General features: G+C 46.0%; 1 protein-coding gene across 2 annotated transcripts; it reads left to right on the plus strand.

The window, feature by feature from the left end:
* The first annotated feature begins 1,417 nt into the window (after positions 1-1,417).
* Positions 1,418-13,731, plus strand: SERPINB13 (serpin family B member 13). 2 transcript variants are annotated; one of them, XM_027526153.1, is made up of 7 exons: positions 1,418-1,960; positions 3,260-3,441; positions 7,007-7,135; positions 7,561-7,678; positions 9,199-9,341; positions 9,779-9,934; positions 12,967-13,731. In XM_027526153.1, the coding sequence occupies exons 2-7, from the start codon at positions 3,277-3,279 to the stop codon at positions 13,345-13,347; spliced, it is 1,092 nt and encodes a 363-aa protein (XP_027381954.1). In that variant the 5' UTR covers positions 1,418-1,960; positions 3,260-3,276; the 3' UTR covers positions 13,348-13,731. The 2 variants fall into 2 exon arrangements, with proteins under 2 accessions (XP_027381954.1, XP_027381955.1); XM_027526154.1 differs by lacking the exon at positions 1,418-1,960 and adding an exon at positions 2,982-3,085.
* The last annotated feature ends 1,783 nt before the right edge of the window (positions 13,732-15,514 follow it).

The following is a 15,514-nucleotide window of genomic DNA, read 5'->3' on the forward strand; positions in this document are numbered from 1 at the left end:
TATTTTTTGCTATTTTATTTATTAAAATAAAAATAATCATTTTATTTTATTTTTTAGTGTTTTTTTTTTAATTTGTTTGCATTGAGCAAATTGTGAACATTGAGATTGGTACGTACATTATCCACGGTCTTAGCAGCTGCTTCACTAAGCTGCTTCTTTAGACAGTCAGGTGAGAGGGAAGAGCTGAGATGGACTTCTAGGATTTGCTGCTTGGCAACGGCGACGAATCCTCACACACTTTACCAATGAGAATCATCTAAAGAGCCAACAGAGCCAGTAGGAATACCCTAGGGGTGGCAGGAAAGGCTGGAATTTGGAGGTGTAATTTCCGAATGCGTTTTAAAAAACAATGTTGTTTTCCTGAAATCAGTGAGCTTGTTGGATGTTCATGAATTATTGGCACTTGGGTTTTCTTTGGAGGGAATGATGCTGAAGCTGAAACTCCAGTACTATGGCCACCTCATGCAAAGAGCTGACTCATTGGAAAAGACTCTGATGCTGGGAGGGATTGGGGGCAGGAGGAGAAGGGGACGACAGAGGATGAGATGGCTGGATGGCATCACTGACTCGATGGACGTGAGTCTGAGTGAACTCCTGGAGTTGGTGATGGACAGGAGGCCTGGCGTGCTGCGATTCATGGGGTCGCAAAGAGTCGGACACGACTGAGCGACTGAACTGATCTGAACTGATTCCAGTGTCTGGTGGGCTAGTGGTAAAGAATCTGCCAGCCAATGCAGGAAACGCAGGAGACTTGGATTCGATCCCTAGATCTCGAAGACCCCTGGAAAAGGAAATGGCAGCCCCGTCCAGTATCCTTGCCTGGGAAATCCCGGACAGAGGAGCCTGGCAGGCTACAGTCTATGGGGTTGCAGAAGAGTTGGACACGATTCAGTGACTCAGACAATAACAACCCGGGTCTGGTACACAGTGAACTCTCGACAAACGTTCGGTAAGTGAATTAAAATGAGACGTTTCATAATGAATGGGCAGAATCCTTGAGAACGGGAGTGGTGTGTGTGTGTTGCCTCTCCAGTTTTCCTCAGTACCTTTTCTCTTTCTTTTCTAGGAAGTTAGCTTTCATACTTTACTTCTTCCTTTGCATTTGGTAACCCCAAGCCACGCAACTGAGAAGTTAACTTTATTGCGGGGTCTGGTCTTGTCAGGACAGCGCTCTGTACGTCTGACGTTAGGAAGTATGCTCTCAGATGTTCACCCAGCCTGTAAACCAGCGCTTCCCGACCTTGGCTGCACACCAGGATCACCTGAGGTGATAAAAATTCTGACGCCTGTTCCTGCCTTAACGATGCTGACTCAGTTGTCTGGTGGTGGGGGGCGGGGGGCGGCGGGGTCACTTGGCCACAGATTTTCTTTTTAAGTTTCCCAGGGGATTTTGCTGTGCATCCAGGGTGAAAACCAGTGGACTGAATGGTTCTTTTCAGAGGGTCCCCCATAGTATCAGGGAGGGAGGCCCCCTTATCACTGTCTGCTCCCACCCCCAGCATGGGGCGTAATTCATTTCTCTTGGTCATTCCAGTCCCTTTCGTCCCGGGGTGAATTCCTGCTTTTAGTCTTGTTTTGTCATCTGGTTAATTTAGATCTCTTTATGCTTGGGCCCCTAAAAGAATGTCTGAGAGACTTTGGAGAAGTGAGAATTGAAGCTCTATTCCTCTGTGTCGAGGTGTGTATTACTCACCACACAGCTGCTGACAACTTCAAGTGCAGAACTTCGCGATCATGAAGGAAAGAAACAGAAAATTCAATCCTCAGTTTTGTTGTAACCCTTGCATGCTAATTTTATTAGGGAAATAGCCATTGAGAAACCAAAGCTTGTTTCACGGGAAATGCGAGCCATGATGACTAGGGAGAGGCAGAGAGACCTATAAATTAAAGACTTCACCTGCTCATTTAGCACATGCTTCCTGGTTCCTTGCCCTGTCACCTCTGTCTTTCCAGAAACCAGGTAAGTTCCTTCTGCACCAACATGAGATTTCTGTGTTATGAGAGCCCCCATGTTTGTTAGTTTGAAAGAAGTACTTTTCTTGTACTAATCCCAAGTACCTAACTCGCCTTGGGGTGGTTTTGTTTAATTCAGTGTTTACTCAGCTGTGACAACGTTATCTTGTCTGTAAGTTAATTCATTTTATTTCTGAGTGAACCTGCAAGAAATCCTTGCAAGGAAACATGGGGTTGACATGGAAGTTTAAACAGCAGATATAAGATGCCTTTGCAGGGATGGGCCCTTGAGAGCAAAAATCCCTCAGAGTAGGCTTTTGATTGGCTTTAATCTCATTTTTGTTTTAAGATTTTTCTTTATTAACTAGTTGTAATTTGGCTGGTGAAAGTGAAAGCTTTAGTCACTCAGTCGTGTCTGACTCTTTTCGACCCTACAGACTGTAGCCGGCCAGGCTCCTCTGTCCATGGAATTCTTCAGAAAAGAATACTGGACCGGGTAGCCATTTCCTTCACCAGGGGATCTTCCCAATCCAGGGATCGAACCCGGGTCTTCTGTATTGCAGGCAGATTTAGCTGGTGAAGAAGAAAATACAAAGCATGTTCTAGTTATTTTTGGTAAATGTTAATTGCTCTTTAACTTTTGTGAGATAAGCAAAAATAATATGAACTCACTGCATAAGCTTGAAACAATATAGAAAGCTATATAAAAAAAGCTCTTTTGCCCCCAGTTAATAATCCATGACCAGAGACGCGTCACTGCCCTTTAAGGAGCATTTAGCCTGGGGTCAGGTTTGCATGCAGCTAGGGACTGGGGTTTAGGAGCTCTCGTGTATCTGGTCACTTTGTGCTGGATTTGAAGCAACTGAGAAATCAGCGTCAGAGAAGGCCACTTTGCTTTTGTTGAGGCTGGATCTGAGAACTCTGCTCGGACTCGAGGCCAACCCTTCCTACAGAACAAGCCCCTGGCCTTGTTCTCGGCAGTGGGACACGCCCGACATGGGAGGGCCAGGCTGGGCCAGCCCAGGAGGGGCGGCCAGCAGGCAGGTGCTGGTGTGAGCAGTTCCGACAGAAGGAGAGAGAGCAGAGCCTCTAGGGGATTCAGCCTGCTCCCTGGGACCCAGGAACCCAGAGTGTGCGGTGACACCCTGTGATTCATGTCCCGTCAAGAGCAGGGCTGGGAAGTGACCTTTCGCTGCGAGGGTGAAACTCCCTACGTCCTGGCTCAGTGCCCGAAGAGAAGCGGGAGAGGGTGCCCCGACACGAAGCCCTGTGGCTAAGTGCCGGGTTCTGGTTGCTGTTGTTCCAGGTCCTGCTGGAATCATCATGGACTCACTGGTCCCAGCAAGCACTTCGTTTGGGTTGGATCTTTTCAAAGACCTGAGTAAAACAGATGAAGGCAACGTCTTGTTTTCCCCTGCGGGCATCTCAACCACGATTGGAATGCTGCCCCCCATGATCCGAGGAGCCACCGCCACCCAGGAGCAGGAGGTAGCGTGGGTTTTCCTTGCTTTCCAGCCACAGGCTTGTCTCTAGGGCAACACTCTGGCATTACCTTGAAAACCTGCCTCCCTTGATCTGGGGCCAGGAAAAGACAGCATCTGACTGGGGCGATTTCAGGCCTATCAGCGAAGTTCTTTCTCCTCTTCCAATACCATCATGCCTTCTGCTCCCAAATGCTTGAGATTCTTTTGGGTAAGTGTCTTTGTCCAAAGCAATTCAGTTCAGTTCAGTCACTCAGTCGTGTCCAACTCTTTGCAACCCCATGAACTGCGGCACGCCAGGCTTCCCTGTCCATCACCAACTCCTGGAGCTTACTCAAACTCACATCCATCAAGTCAGTGATGCCATCCAACCATCCCATCCTCTGTCATCCCCTTCTCCTCTTGCCTTCAATCTTTCCCAGCATCAGGGTCTTTTCCAATGAGTCAGTTCTTTGCATCAGGTGACTAAAGTATTGGAGTTTCAGCCTCAGCATCAGTCCTTCCAATGAATATTCGGGACTGATTTCTTTTAGGATGGACTGGTTGGATCTCCTTGCAGTCCAAGGGACTCTCAAGAGTCTTCTCCAACATCACAGTTCAAAAGCATCAATTCTTCGGCGCTCAGCTTTCTTTATAGTCCAACTCTCACATCCATACATGACTTCTAGAAAAACCATAGCTGGGACTAGACAGACCTTTGTTGGCAAAGTAGTGTCTCTGTTATTTAATATGCTGTCTAGGTTTATCATAGCTTGCTCCTTTTCTTCCAAGGATCAAGCGTCTTTTAATTTCATGGCTGCAGTTGCCATCTGCAGTAATTTTGGAGCCCCCCAAAATAAAGCCAGCCACTGTTTCCTCATCTATTTGCCATGAAGTGGGAAAGCCATTAAGCTCATAATTATAGGTAGAGCAAGGAGGACAGAGCTCCTGGGGGAAACGACATGGTGTGAATGCCACGTCAAGGAGGGATGAATGAAGGGACTAACCAGCAGGGGTGAGATGAGCGCACAGCCCAGAACTTCTCAGGGTTTTGCAGGGACAGCCCTGTTCCTTGTGGACGAAGGAGGCCTGTTTAACAGTCATCCATTTTACCCGCACTGGGTCCCTGTGAGCTTTTCTCTGCTCTCACCACGGCCATAGTACTTTTTTTTTCTTCCTAGGTGCCTTTCTCTGAAAAAGACACAGAAAGCTCAAGAATCAAAGCTGAAGAAAAAGAGGTGGGGAGACATGGGCTTCCCTGGTGGCTCACTGGTAAAGAACCCACCTGCCAATGCAGGAGACGTGGGTTCGATCTCTGGGTTGGGAAGATCCCCTGGAGAAGGAACTGGCAACCCGCTCCAGTATTCTTGCCTGGAGAATCCCATGGACGGAGGAGCCTGGTGGCTACAGTCTGTGGGGTCGCAAAAGAGTGATTCAGCGACTAAACACCAAACAGCAGGACGCGTCCTGGAGCGTCCAGTGACGCCTTGGCAGATGTGGCTTCCCTGGGGAAACGGGTAGAAAGGTGTGATACTTATTGTTAAGCAATAATAACAATGGCAGCCAAATAATGTGGCTTATAGAGTACCATACAATAATAAACCGCAGTGTTAAGAGGAGGCCTCAGCTTTAATGCTCACGAACCACTAGGGTACATATCCATAAAGGCAAATAGACTGAAGAGTCCCTGTAGCAGAGGGAACGTGTTTTGGAGTTAGCAGCTGTGTGTGCTAAGTCACTTCAGTCGTGTCCGGCTCTTTGTGCCCCTGTGGACTGTAGCCTACCAGGCTCCTCTGTCCATGGAATTTTCCAGGCAAGAATACTGGAGTGGGTTGCCATTTCCTTCTCCAGAGGATCTTCCCGACCCAGGGATCTAACCCGTGTCTCCTATGTCTCCTGCACTGGCAGGGGAGTTCTTTACTATTAGTGCCACCTGGGGAGCCCATTTTGGAGTTAGAGTTCAAATCCTGGCTTCGTCACTTAACAGCTGTGCTAGTCTGTGCAAGTTGTTCATCTTTAAGCCTCTGTAAAGTGTCTAGTAGAGCAACCAGAACACCCTGGTGACTCACCCCATGGACGCTGTGGTAGTAGTGGGTGATAATATTACTACAGACTTCCCTGGTGGCTCAGATGGTAAAGAATCTGCCTGCAATGCAGGAGACCCAGGATTGATCTCTGGATCAAGAAGATCCCCTGGAGAAGGGACTGGCAACCCACTTCAGTATTCCTGCCTGGAGAATTCCATGGACAGAGGAGCCTGGCGGGCTACAGTCCATGGGGTCACAGAATCAGACAGGACTGGGGGACTAACACTTTTATCACATTCTATTTTTATTTTAAGGAACTCTTCCTACTCTGATGATGTTTTACTCAAAAAAATATTAGGCCAGAACCAATGACTTCTTGAGATCTCTTCTGGCTCTAGGGTTACAGTATTCCTCACTCATGCGGCAGTCTGTGCACACGTGGCAGAATCCGTAGGGCAGGGCTGGCACTCAGAGGTGAACAGAGCTCCCTGGCAGGTCACGTCTGCCATGACCGCTATCACAGCCCTTTTCCCAGGCCCTCATTAAATTGTGGCTCAAGTCCCCCAACAGTATGAGCCATTCGGTCCACGATCCCGCGTGGCCAGGCTGTCTGCATGGCTCAGCTGCATATATGAGGAGTCAGGCTTCCTTGCGGAGTATGTACCACAGAGTTGGGTCCAACGGCCGCTCTGCTATCTCGTCAGTCTATCAGTGCTACAGCTGTTTTCAGGCACTTTCTCTCCCAAGCATAGTCCTGTGCAGAGTCTTTGTGCAAACTAGGAAAAGGTTCACCTTGGGTGACAGATGCCTACTCCTGGGTGAAAAGCTTTTAATCTTTCACCACTGAGTGTGATGTTATCTGTGGGCTTTTCACATATGGCATTCTGTCCATGGGATTCTCCAGGCAAGAATACTGCAGTGGATTGCCATGCCCTCCTCCAGGGAATCTTCCTGACCCAGGGATCGAACCGAGTCTCTTTTGTCTCTTGCACTGGCAGGCGTGTCCTTACCGCTGACCCACCGCCGAAGTGCAGTAATGACCTCACTGCTTTGCGGGGTTCTACTCAGGAGCGCCCCCTGGTGTTTGTTTGTAGTGCTGCAGACCAGGGTGTGTGTTGATGGCCTTTGTGCTCAGGGACCAACCTGGTGCCTGTTCCTCTTGACACTTAGATTCAGGCAAGACACAAACCAGTCCCTCAGGCAGCCTCTGAAAAGTCAGAGTGTTGGACACACATTCCACACGCTTCTCTCCTCAGGGAGTTGGGGTTGCGAGTTTTCCCCCAATCACACCATGAGGTGTGGCAGGGAGAAGCATGGCGGGGGGAACATCATGAATTGTCCTGGGTTCATGCTTCTCTGGGCTACAGGAATCTCTGAGCTGGTTCCTGGGTTTCTTGTATTGTTGTTAAGTTGGTGTTTCCAGTGGAGGAAGAATGGCATCCAGAACCTACACCAAGCTCATGGACGACCCCCAAGGCTGCCGTGTCTTCTTGGTGTGGGAAGGGTGGTGAATCTAGGTTTACTTTTGCCAAGATAACTCACCGAGTTTTTGTTTTGATTTTGAAGTTAGAGAAGACAGAAGAGATACATCACCAGCTCCAAAGGGTTTTGAGTGAGATAAGCAAACCCAATGATGATTATGAACTGAAAATAGCCAACCGACTGTTTGGAGAAAAGACATACCTCTTCCTTCAAGTGAGTTTTGCTGAGTTCACAACATCTGTGAGTGGTACTCAGGAATGGCCAAATGACTCTGTTAAGACTGGGATCTTTGAGGCAAGATGCCTAATTTGAGTGCCTGACTCAACCCACATCACTGGGGGTGTCCCTCCCATCTCTCCCTCTCACCCTCCACCCCACCTGCCTCTTGACCTGTTCTCCAGATACCCAGACCTTTTGGGAGCTTCTTTTTCATCTTGAAATCTGATTGTTGCCTTAACTGTATTGAACCTGCACAAAAATATGCATGGAAGTACTCAAAGTGATTCACCCAGGCCCTAAAAAGATCTCTTCTTACAATGTTAGTCATCTTCCTGTACAGATAAATTTGTTTAGAAATGATGGTAATGGATGAATTGAATTTTAAAGCTATTTCTATTCCTTCCCTGTTTCTCCTAAAGAAATACTTAGATTATGTTGAAAAACATTACCATGCTTCTCTGGAACCTGTTGATTTTGTAAATGCAGCAGATGAAAGTCGAAAGAAGATTAATTCCTGGGTTGAAAGCCAAACAAATGGTAGTGTATGGATGAATTGTTCATCATAAAAACACTTCTGAGTATCTGCTGTGAGTGAAGCCCTGTGCTGGACGTTGCATAGGGTATAAGGGTGTACAAGCTTTGGGAGGGGACCTGAGATGGGTATTTCAGCTTGGAGGGACTGGAGCCAAGGAGTGGGGGAATCCACTGCAGACAGTGGAATGGCCTCAGCAGATGTGGAGAGAGCCAAGGGAATTGGGCAGGGGACCACAGGAAGCCAACTTCGTGGAGACAAGTAGTGGAGAATTACTTGCGCATAGCTGGGGATCCCAGTGACTTTGGGGCTCCTGATACCTGGCTCATGTCTGTCGTGAGGTCACATTTGACTTTTACGTGAGCACCTTTCTTTCTGAGTCTGGGTCCATAAGTAAAAACGTCAGAGGGCTCCTTTCTCTCGGTCAGTGAGAAGCATCAGCCCACTAAAGACGCGCCTGGGCCGTCCGCGGCTGGGCTCCTGGCACGGAGGGCGGCAGCCTTGAGCCTCGTCCGCAGCAGGGACTCGACAAAGCCCCGCCTCCTCCGCCCCGCCTCACGCCCCGGTAGGAGCCAAACTCGCAGGAAATAGCAGAGAGCAATGTTAAGATTTTGCAGAGCAGTGCTGATACTTTAGTGTTAGTATTTCAGAATACATTAAAAAAAAAAAAAGGGTTTATTTAAGGATTTGGCTGTGCCAGGTCTTAGTTTTGGCTTGTGGAATCTTCCGTGGAGGCACGCGAGGTCTTTAACTGCAGCATGCAAACTCTTAGGTGCGGTTTGTGGGATCGCGCTCCCTGACCAGGGAGAATACATTTAAAAAACAAAATTCCAGTTATCAGAGAGAGAGCTGTCATTTCAGATTGCATTTTTTCTTCATACTCAGTTCAAAGGAAATGAAAATTTTAAAAGGGGGATAAAAGAGGATCTATCAAAGGGTTGGTTGAGGGCAGTATTCTTCAGAATTTCAGTGGGATGGGCTGAACCCAGAGATAAAACATCAGCTCCTTTGCAATAAAATAAGAGATCTCTAAACCTCACGTAGCTATAATGAGTGGGTTAAAAATAATAATAGCTAACTCCGAGTGCTTATTATGAGCTGGATAATATTCCAAGTGCTTCTCTACATAGGGAATCATTGATTCCTTTCAGCAGCTCTGTGAGGCAGGTTTTATTCCTGTTTTACAGGTGTGGAAACTGAGGCTCAGAGAGCTTAAGTAACTTACCCAGGACCCCTCAGCTGATGAGAGGCAAAGCTGGATGCTAGCAGTGGCAATCTGACTCCAGAGCCTGAGCTCTTAGCCCTCACACCTCAGTTTATCCTATGGGATAAATTGGAGATGGGCAAAGTGAGAACCTCCTATGATTTCTGCCAGCGAACTCTTTATTGGCTAAGCCTTCAGGCGCTGACCTGGCTGAGGTTTGAACGGTCGGTCAAGTCCGTGTTCATCGTATCTGACATGTGTAGATCTGACTTGTAATTTTGAAGATGGACCCATTTTGTTCTTGTGGCTGTTCATTTGCAGAAAAAATCAAGGACCTGCTTCCAGACGGCTCTTTAAGCAGCTCCATCAAGCTGGTGGTAGTGAATGTAATTTATTTTAAAGGGCAATGGGACAGGGAGTTTAAGAAAGAAAATACCAAGGAGGAGGAATTTTGGCTGAATAAGGTATGTTCTTTAATTAATTTATGTGATATGCTTACAGATAAAATGTAGAATCTGGAGTCATCTTTGAGCAAATGTACATGGTATGTGGCTTCCCAGGTGGCTCAGTGGTAAAGAATCTGCCTGCTAGTGTAGGAGACACAGGTTCGATCCCTGGGTCGGGAAGATCCCCTTGAGGAGGAAATGACAACCCATTCCAGTTTTCTTGCCTGAAAAATCCATTGGACAGAGGAGCCTGGCAGGCTACAGTCCAAAGGGTCACAAAGAGTCGGACACATCTGAGCCACTACACAGCAACAGTGATATATGTGTATATAAATAAAATGCTGATTCCCAGGCTCTGGTCTTTAGCATGGTCGTAGGTTGAGCAAATTATTCTGGGGAGTCCCCTTGGTGGCCTTCCGCCCCTTGACGCCTCGAGCTCTGCTGACTCGTTGCAGAGCACAAGCAAGTCTGTGCCGATGATGACACAGCGCCAGTCCTTTAGCTTCAAGACCCTGGAGGACGTGCCGGCCAAAATTCTGGGCCTTCCGTATCGAAGCCATGACCTCAGCATGTTCGTGCTGCTGCCCAATGACATCGACGGGCTGGAGAAGGTAAAGCCTTACCTCTTCCTCGTTCTGCCTTCATCTCCCGAGGCTCTCTGTCCCAGAGCTTGTTTCTGGGTGAGTCTGGAGTTAGGGCTCTGATCTGGAGCTGGTGAAATAGAAAATATTTCTGTCTCTGCAGCAGGTAAAGATGGGTATCTAAAGAGGAGCATTACATGGTGTCAGGTTTATTGAGAAGAACCAGTACTAAAATATTTGGGGATGAGATAACATGAACATTTGAGGTCATATAGGAGTTCTAAAGATAACCCACCATTCTCCAAAGTGGTTGATCTCTGTAGACCCTCTTCCCCAGGGAAGAAAGTCACCTATGCACGTGGACAGCAATTTTGAATTCTATTCACAGGCTATTGGACTTTCTGAGTTCCTTTTTTAGACATTTCATTTTTTAAAAGACTTTTTTAGGGCAATTTTATGTTTACAGCAAAACTTGGAGGCAGGTACAGAGATTTGCAATACACCTTGTGCCCCACATGCCACAGCCTCCCCATAATCGGCATCACTCACCAGTGTGTTTTTTTTAACCCCAAATAAACCTACCTCCACTCATAATAAAAGTCCATAGGACCCTTAATCATAAATCCCTTGATTTAGTCCTGCCCACTGGTTGCTCAGACAGTAAAGAATCTGCTGTAATGGGGGAGACCTGGGTTTGATTCCTGGGGTGGGACGGTCTGCTGGAAAAGGGAATGGCAACCTGCTCCAGGATTCTTGCCTGGAAAATCCCATGGACACAGGAGCCTGGCAAGCTATAGTCCATGGGGTCGAAAAAAGTCAAACACAACCGAGTGACTAACACTTAAACTGAAGCTGCTTTGTAGTTAAAACACTGATGTGGCGAGTAGCCTGTGCTTTGGAGAACAGGGAGGTTGTTTTAAGTCCCTGTTCTGTTTAGTGCCTTTCGACCCTTTGACGTTTCTTCATTTCTTGGAACCTCAATATTTTCTCATTTATAAAATGAGTTCCACAGTTCTTAATGTGTGTGTTGTAATGATTAGAATACACACACACACACGCACACACACATACATGTACATCCTGGACCAACTCTAAGGGACCTCCTAGAATGGATCTGAAAAATGAAGTCGCTCAGTCGTGTCCCCGTGGACAGTAGCCTACCAGGTTCCTCCATTTCCTTCTCCAGGAGATCTTCCAGACCCAGGGATTGAACATGGGTCTCCCGCATTGTAGGCAGATGCTTTACTGTCTGAGCCACTAGGGAAGTCCAGAATGGATCTAGGACATGAAGACTTGCCTAGAATGGTTCCAGTTCTTGGAAAGTGCTCGATAAATCGATGGATGCTGTATTATTAAGATACTAGAAGCTCTCCTGCTTCTGTGAAACGTGTTTAGCTGCTGCTAATTCGCTTCATTCGTGTCCGACTCTGTGCGACCCCATAGATGGCAGCCCACCAGGCTCCCTCGTCCCTGGGATTCTCCAGGCAAGAACACTGGAGTGGGTTGCCATTTCTTCTCCAATGCATGAAAGTGAAAAGTGAAAGTGAAGTCGCTCAGTCGTGTCCGACTCTTCGCGACCCCACGGACTGCGGCCCACCAGGCCCTCCGTCCCTGGGATCCTCCAGGCAGGAGCACTGGCGGGGGCACCATCGCCTTCTCCATTAGCAGCATTATATGTTGGCAAATATTTTGGGAAAGCAAAATGGCAGGACGAATGCAAGCTTTATGAGACTGACACACTACTTACTGTTCTAACAAGGCACTTATCTGCAAGCTTAAAAGTATTCATAATCTGACTCAAAAAGCCCAGTTGTGGGAATTACTGTAGGGAAATAATTCAAGAATAAAATTTACTTTCTGAGCCAAATCAGCAGCATCTTCCTTAAATCCCTGGTGGCTCAGACGGTAAAGAATCTGCCTGCAATACAGGAGACCCGGGTTCTATCCCTGGGTAGGAAAGATCCCCTGGAGAAGGGAATGGAAAGCCACTCCAGTATTGCTGTCTGGAGAATTCCATGGACAGAAGAGCTTGCAGGCTAGAGTCTACGGGATTGCAAAAAGCCAGACACTAGGATGCTCGGCTTGAAATTTATATAATAGTAATCATAATTTATTATTAATAGATGCTGCATCCACAGTATCTATCAGCATCCACTTGATACATATTTAGATGATTGTAAAATGAATGAGAGGATGAATGTTAGGTGGAATTTATCAGCTTGATGGAAATATCTATCAGTTTGAAGATACTTAGAGATATGCAGTGCTGTGAAATATATTTACTTTATAACAAGAAAAGTGGATATTCAATGTAATTGCAACTATATAAATATATATTATATTAATATAATATAAATTACATTCATTATAATTTTATAAATTAAGTTCATTATAATATAGTAATATATAAACTATATTATAATATTCATTATATAAGATAGTATATAAATTATATAATACATATGTAGACAAAGATTATGGAGAAGGCAATGGCACCCCACTCCAGTACTCTTGCCTGGAAAATCCCATGGATGGAGGAGCCTGGAAGGCTGCAGTCCATGGGGTCGCTGAGGGTTGGACACGACTGAGCGACTTCACTTTCACTTTTCACTTTCATGCATCGGGGAAGGAAATGGCAACCCACTCCAGTGTTCTTGCCTGGAGAATCCCAGGGACGGGGGAGCCTGGTGGGCTGCCGTCTATGGGGTTGCACAGAGTCGGACACGACTGAAGCGACTTAGCAGCAGCAGCAGACAAAGATTAAAGGGGAATAGTAAAAAATGAAATAATATATATTAAATTGATAGAATAAGAAATGACTTAAAAATTTATTTACATGCAATAGAGTTTTCATACATACACAGATAATTTAAATATAGAAATATAAGACAAGTAGCTGGTATATGTATATATATAAATAGCAGTTGAGTGAAATAAAATTTCTGGTTTCATTTGTTGCTAAAGCTAATATTAATAATTTCTGACTGACTGACATTAGTATTGCACTGTTTTGAATTTGCACTGATGATCAAGCCATTCTTCCCTCTTTTTCTCCTTACCAGATTATAGATAAAATAACTCCTGAGAAGTTAATAGAGTGGACCAGCGCGGGGCGTATGGAAGAGAGGGCCGTGGACTTGCACTTGCCCCGGTTCCGGGCGGCGGGCAGCTATGACCTGGAGGCCGCCTCCGCGGGGCTGTGCGCCGCTGGCCTCGCGGGGAGCCCCGTGGGCGCCGGGCTGCGCGCCCAGAGGCTGCTGCACAGGTCGGTGCTGGAGGTGACCGAGGCGGGCACGGAGGCTGCGGCCGCCACCGCTGTGGGCTTCGCAGTCACGCCGGCCCAGGACTGGGAACGTTTTCACTGCAATCACCCTTTCCTGTTCTTCATCAGGCACAACGAGTCCGACAGCGTCCTTTTCTTTGGCCGATTTTCTTCTCCTTAGTACAGTCCCTGTCTTGGCGGAAAGCGACCACCACCGCCGGTGCCGGGGTGTTCACAGGTTTATGGAAATAGCCCGCTCTTTAAAAAATTGTTTTACTTGAATTCCAGCCTTACCATCAAAATCAATGATTAATGATGGCAATACTGTTTTCTCTGAAACGGAAATGTTTTGTTTGTGACGTGCAGATATCAGGTCAAATCAAGGCTCCTTAATAACCTTCCACTGATTTCCTCTAGGAGATCAGTGCTTTGTAGTTTCGTGCACTATGGAGAGAAACAGTCTCTTTGCTGAAGACCGTGGACTAGTGCTTTTGAGACTCCCACCAGTTCTAATATTTTGGTAGATTATAATACAGGAGTAAAAGAAAACAAACATTTATATTCAGTTCATGTGTTGCTTTTTTCTTTCTTAGCATATAGTGTGGCAAACTGAACCTAGGAAAGAGAATTGAGAAACACATTAGCAAAACATAAATTAAAACTCAAAAACTGAAACAAAACAAAACAATCTACCAGGCAGAGAGGATTCCCGTATTTTCATCCTCTGTTCTAATAGTAGATTATCCATGGTCAGTTACATGAACACTTTGATATTGTGAAATAAATGTGATCATAAAATCCACCCTTTTAAGCCTAGAACCTGACACATTTTGACAAATGTGCCGTGAAAACGCTACCACACCCGGAACACAGAGCGCTTCGTCATCCCCCAGGGTTCTCTGCTCTGCTTCTGAGTCAGCTGTCCCTGAACAAGCCCTGCCAGCCGGCGGCTGCCCTGCCTTCCGTCAGTCCAGGGTAGACCTGCCGTCTCTAGCTTCACACAAACTGATTCCGACCATGTCCTCTTTCATGCCTAGCTTCTGTGGCTCGGCACTGTGTTTTCAGATTCATGAGACTAGGTGGGATATCAGAAGTTGATTACTTTCTACTGACAAGCAGTGTTCCATCATCTGGATAAACCACATTTGTTTATCCATTTACTCATTGACGGGCATTTTTGTTGCTTCCAGTGTGTGGCAGCTATACGTAATAATTGTTGTCTAGTTGCTCAGTCGTGTCCAAATCTTTTGTGACCCCATGGACTGTAGCCCGCCAGACTCCGCTGTCCTTGAGATTCTCTAGACAAGAATACTGAAGTGGGTAGCATTTCCTCCTCCAGGGGATTGCCCCAACATGGAGGTTGAACTCACGTCTCCTGCATTGCAGGTGGGTTCTTTACCACCGAGTCACCAGGGAAGCCAGTGAATAATGTTACTATGCCCAGAAGTTTGTGTGAACATATGTTTTCACTTCTCTTTGAGTGGATAACTAGGAGCGAAATTACCGAGTCAGACGATAAATACATGTTTAATTGTATAGGAAACAGCCAGTATGTTCTCCAAAACGCCCATACCATTTTCTACTACAAGCAATGAGTGAGCATTGCAGGCGTCCTGAAGACACACCAGTGGGTGGTGTGGCCGGTCTTCTTCATTATAGCTGTTCTCGTGGATGTGAGGTGGTATCTCATTGTGGTTATGCATCTTCCTTTTGACTAATAATGTTGAGCATCTTTTCATGTGCATATTGACCCTGTGTATATATTCTTTTGTGAAATGTCTGTTCAAATCTTTTGCCCATTTTTATTAGATTGTTTGCTTTCTCATTATTGATGTGTAATTGCTTTTAATATATTCTAAATAAAAATTTTCTGTCAGATATATTTTTCTTAATGGTGTCTTGAAAAGCAGTTTTAAATTTTAATGGGATCCAATTCATTAATTTTTTCTTTTATAGTTTCTATTTTTCTGTCTTATTTGAGAAATCTTTGTCTATCTCAAGTCTGCTAAGACTTTCTCCTAGAACTTTTATGATATTAGCTTTTGCATTTAGATCTATGATCTATTTTTTTTTGTATACCCAATAGTCTTTGTTTTATTTATTTATTTATTTTAATTGGAGGCTACTTACTTTAAAATATTGTAGTGGTTTTGCCATACATTGAAATGAATCACCCATGGGTGTACATGTGTTCCCCATCCTGACCCTCGCTCTCACCTCCTTCCCCACCCCATCCCTCAGGGTCATCCCAGTGCACCAGCCCTGAGCACCCTGTCTCATGCAATGAACCTGGACTGGCGATCTGTTTCACATATGATAATATACATGTTTCAATGCTATTCTCTCAA

This window comes from Bos indicus x Bos taurus, chromosome 24, assembly GCF_003369695.1.
Source record: "Bos indicus x Bos taurus breed Angus x Brahman F1 hybrid chromosome 24, Bos_hybrid_MaternalHap_v2.0, whole genome shotgun sequence".
Classification (NCBI taxonomy): Eukaryota; Metazoa; Chordata; class Mammalia; order Artiodactyla; family Bovidae; genus Bos; species Bos indicus x Bos taurus.

Coding starts and splice junctions, on each gene's coding strand:
- SERPINB13 (XM_027526153.1), top strand. CDS start 3,277: ATGGACTCACTGGTCCCAGCAAGCACTTCGTTTGGGTTGGATCTTTTC. Junction 7,679..9,198: donor GGTTGAAAGCCAAACAAATG/GTAGTGTATGGA, acceptor GTTCATTTGCAG/AAAAAATCAAGGACCTGCTT. Junction 9,935..12,966: donor ACATCGACGGGCTGGAGAAG/GTAAAGCCTTAC, acceptor TCTCCTTACCAG/ATTATAGATAAAATAACTCC.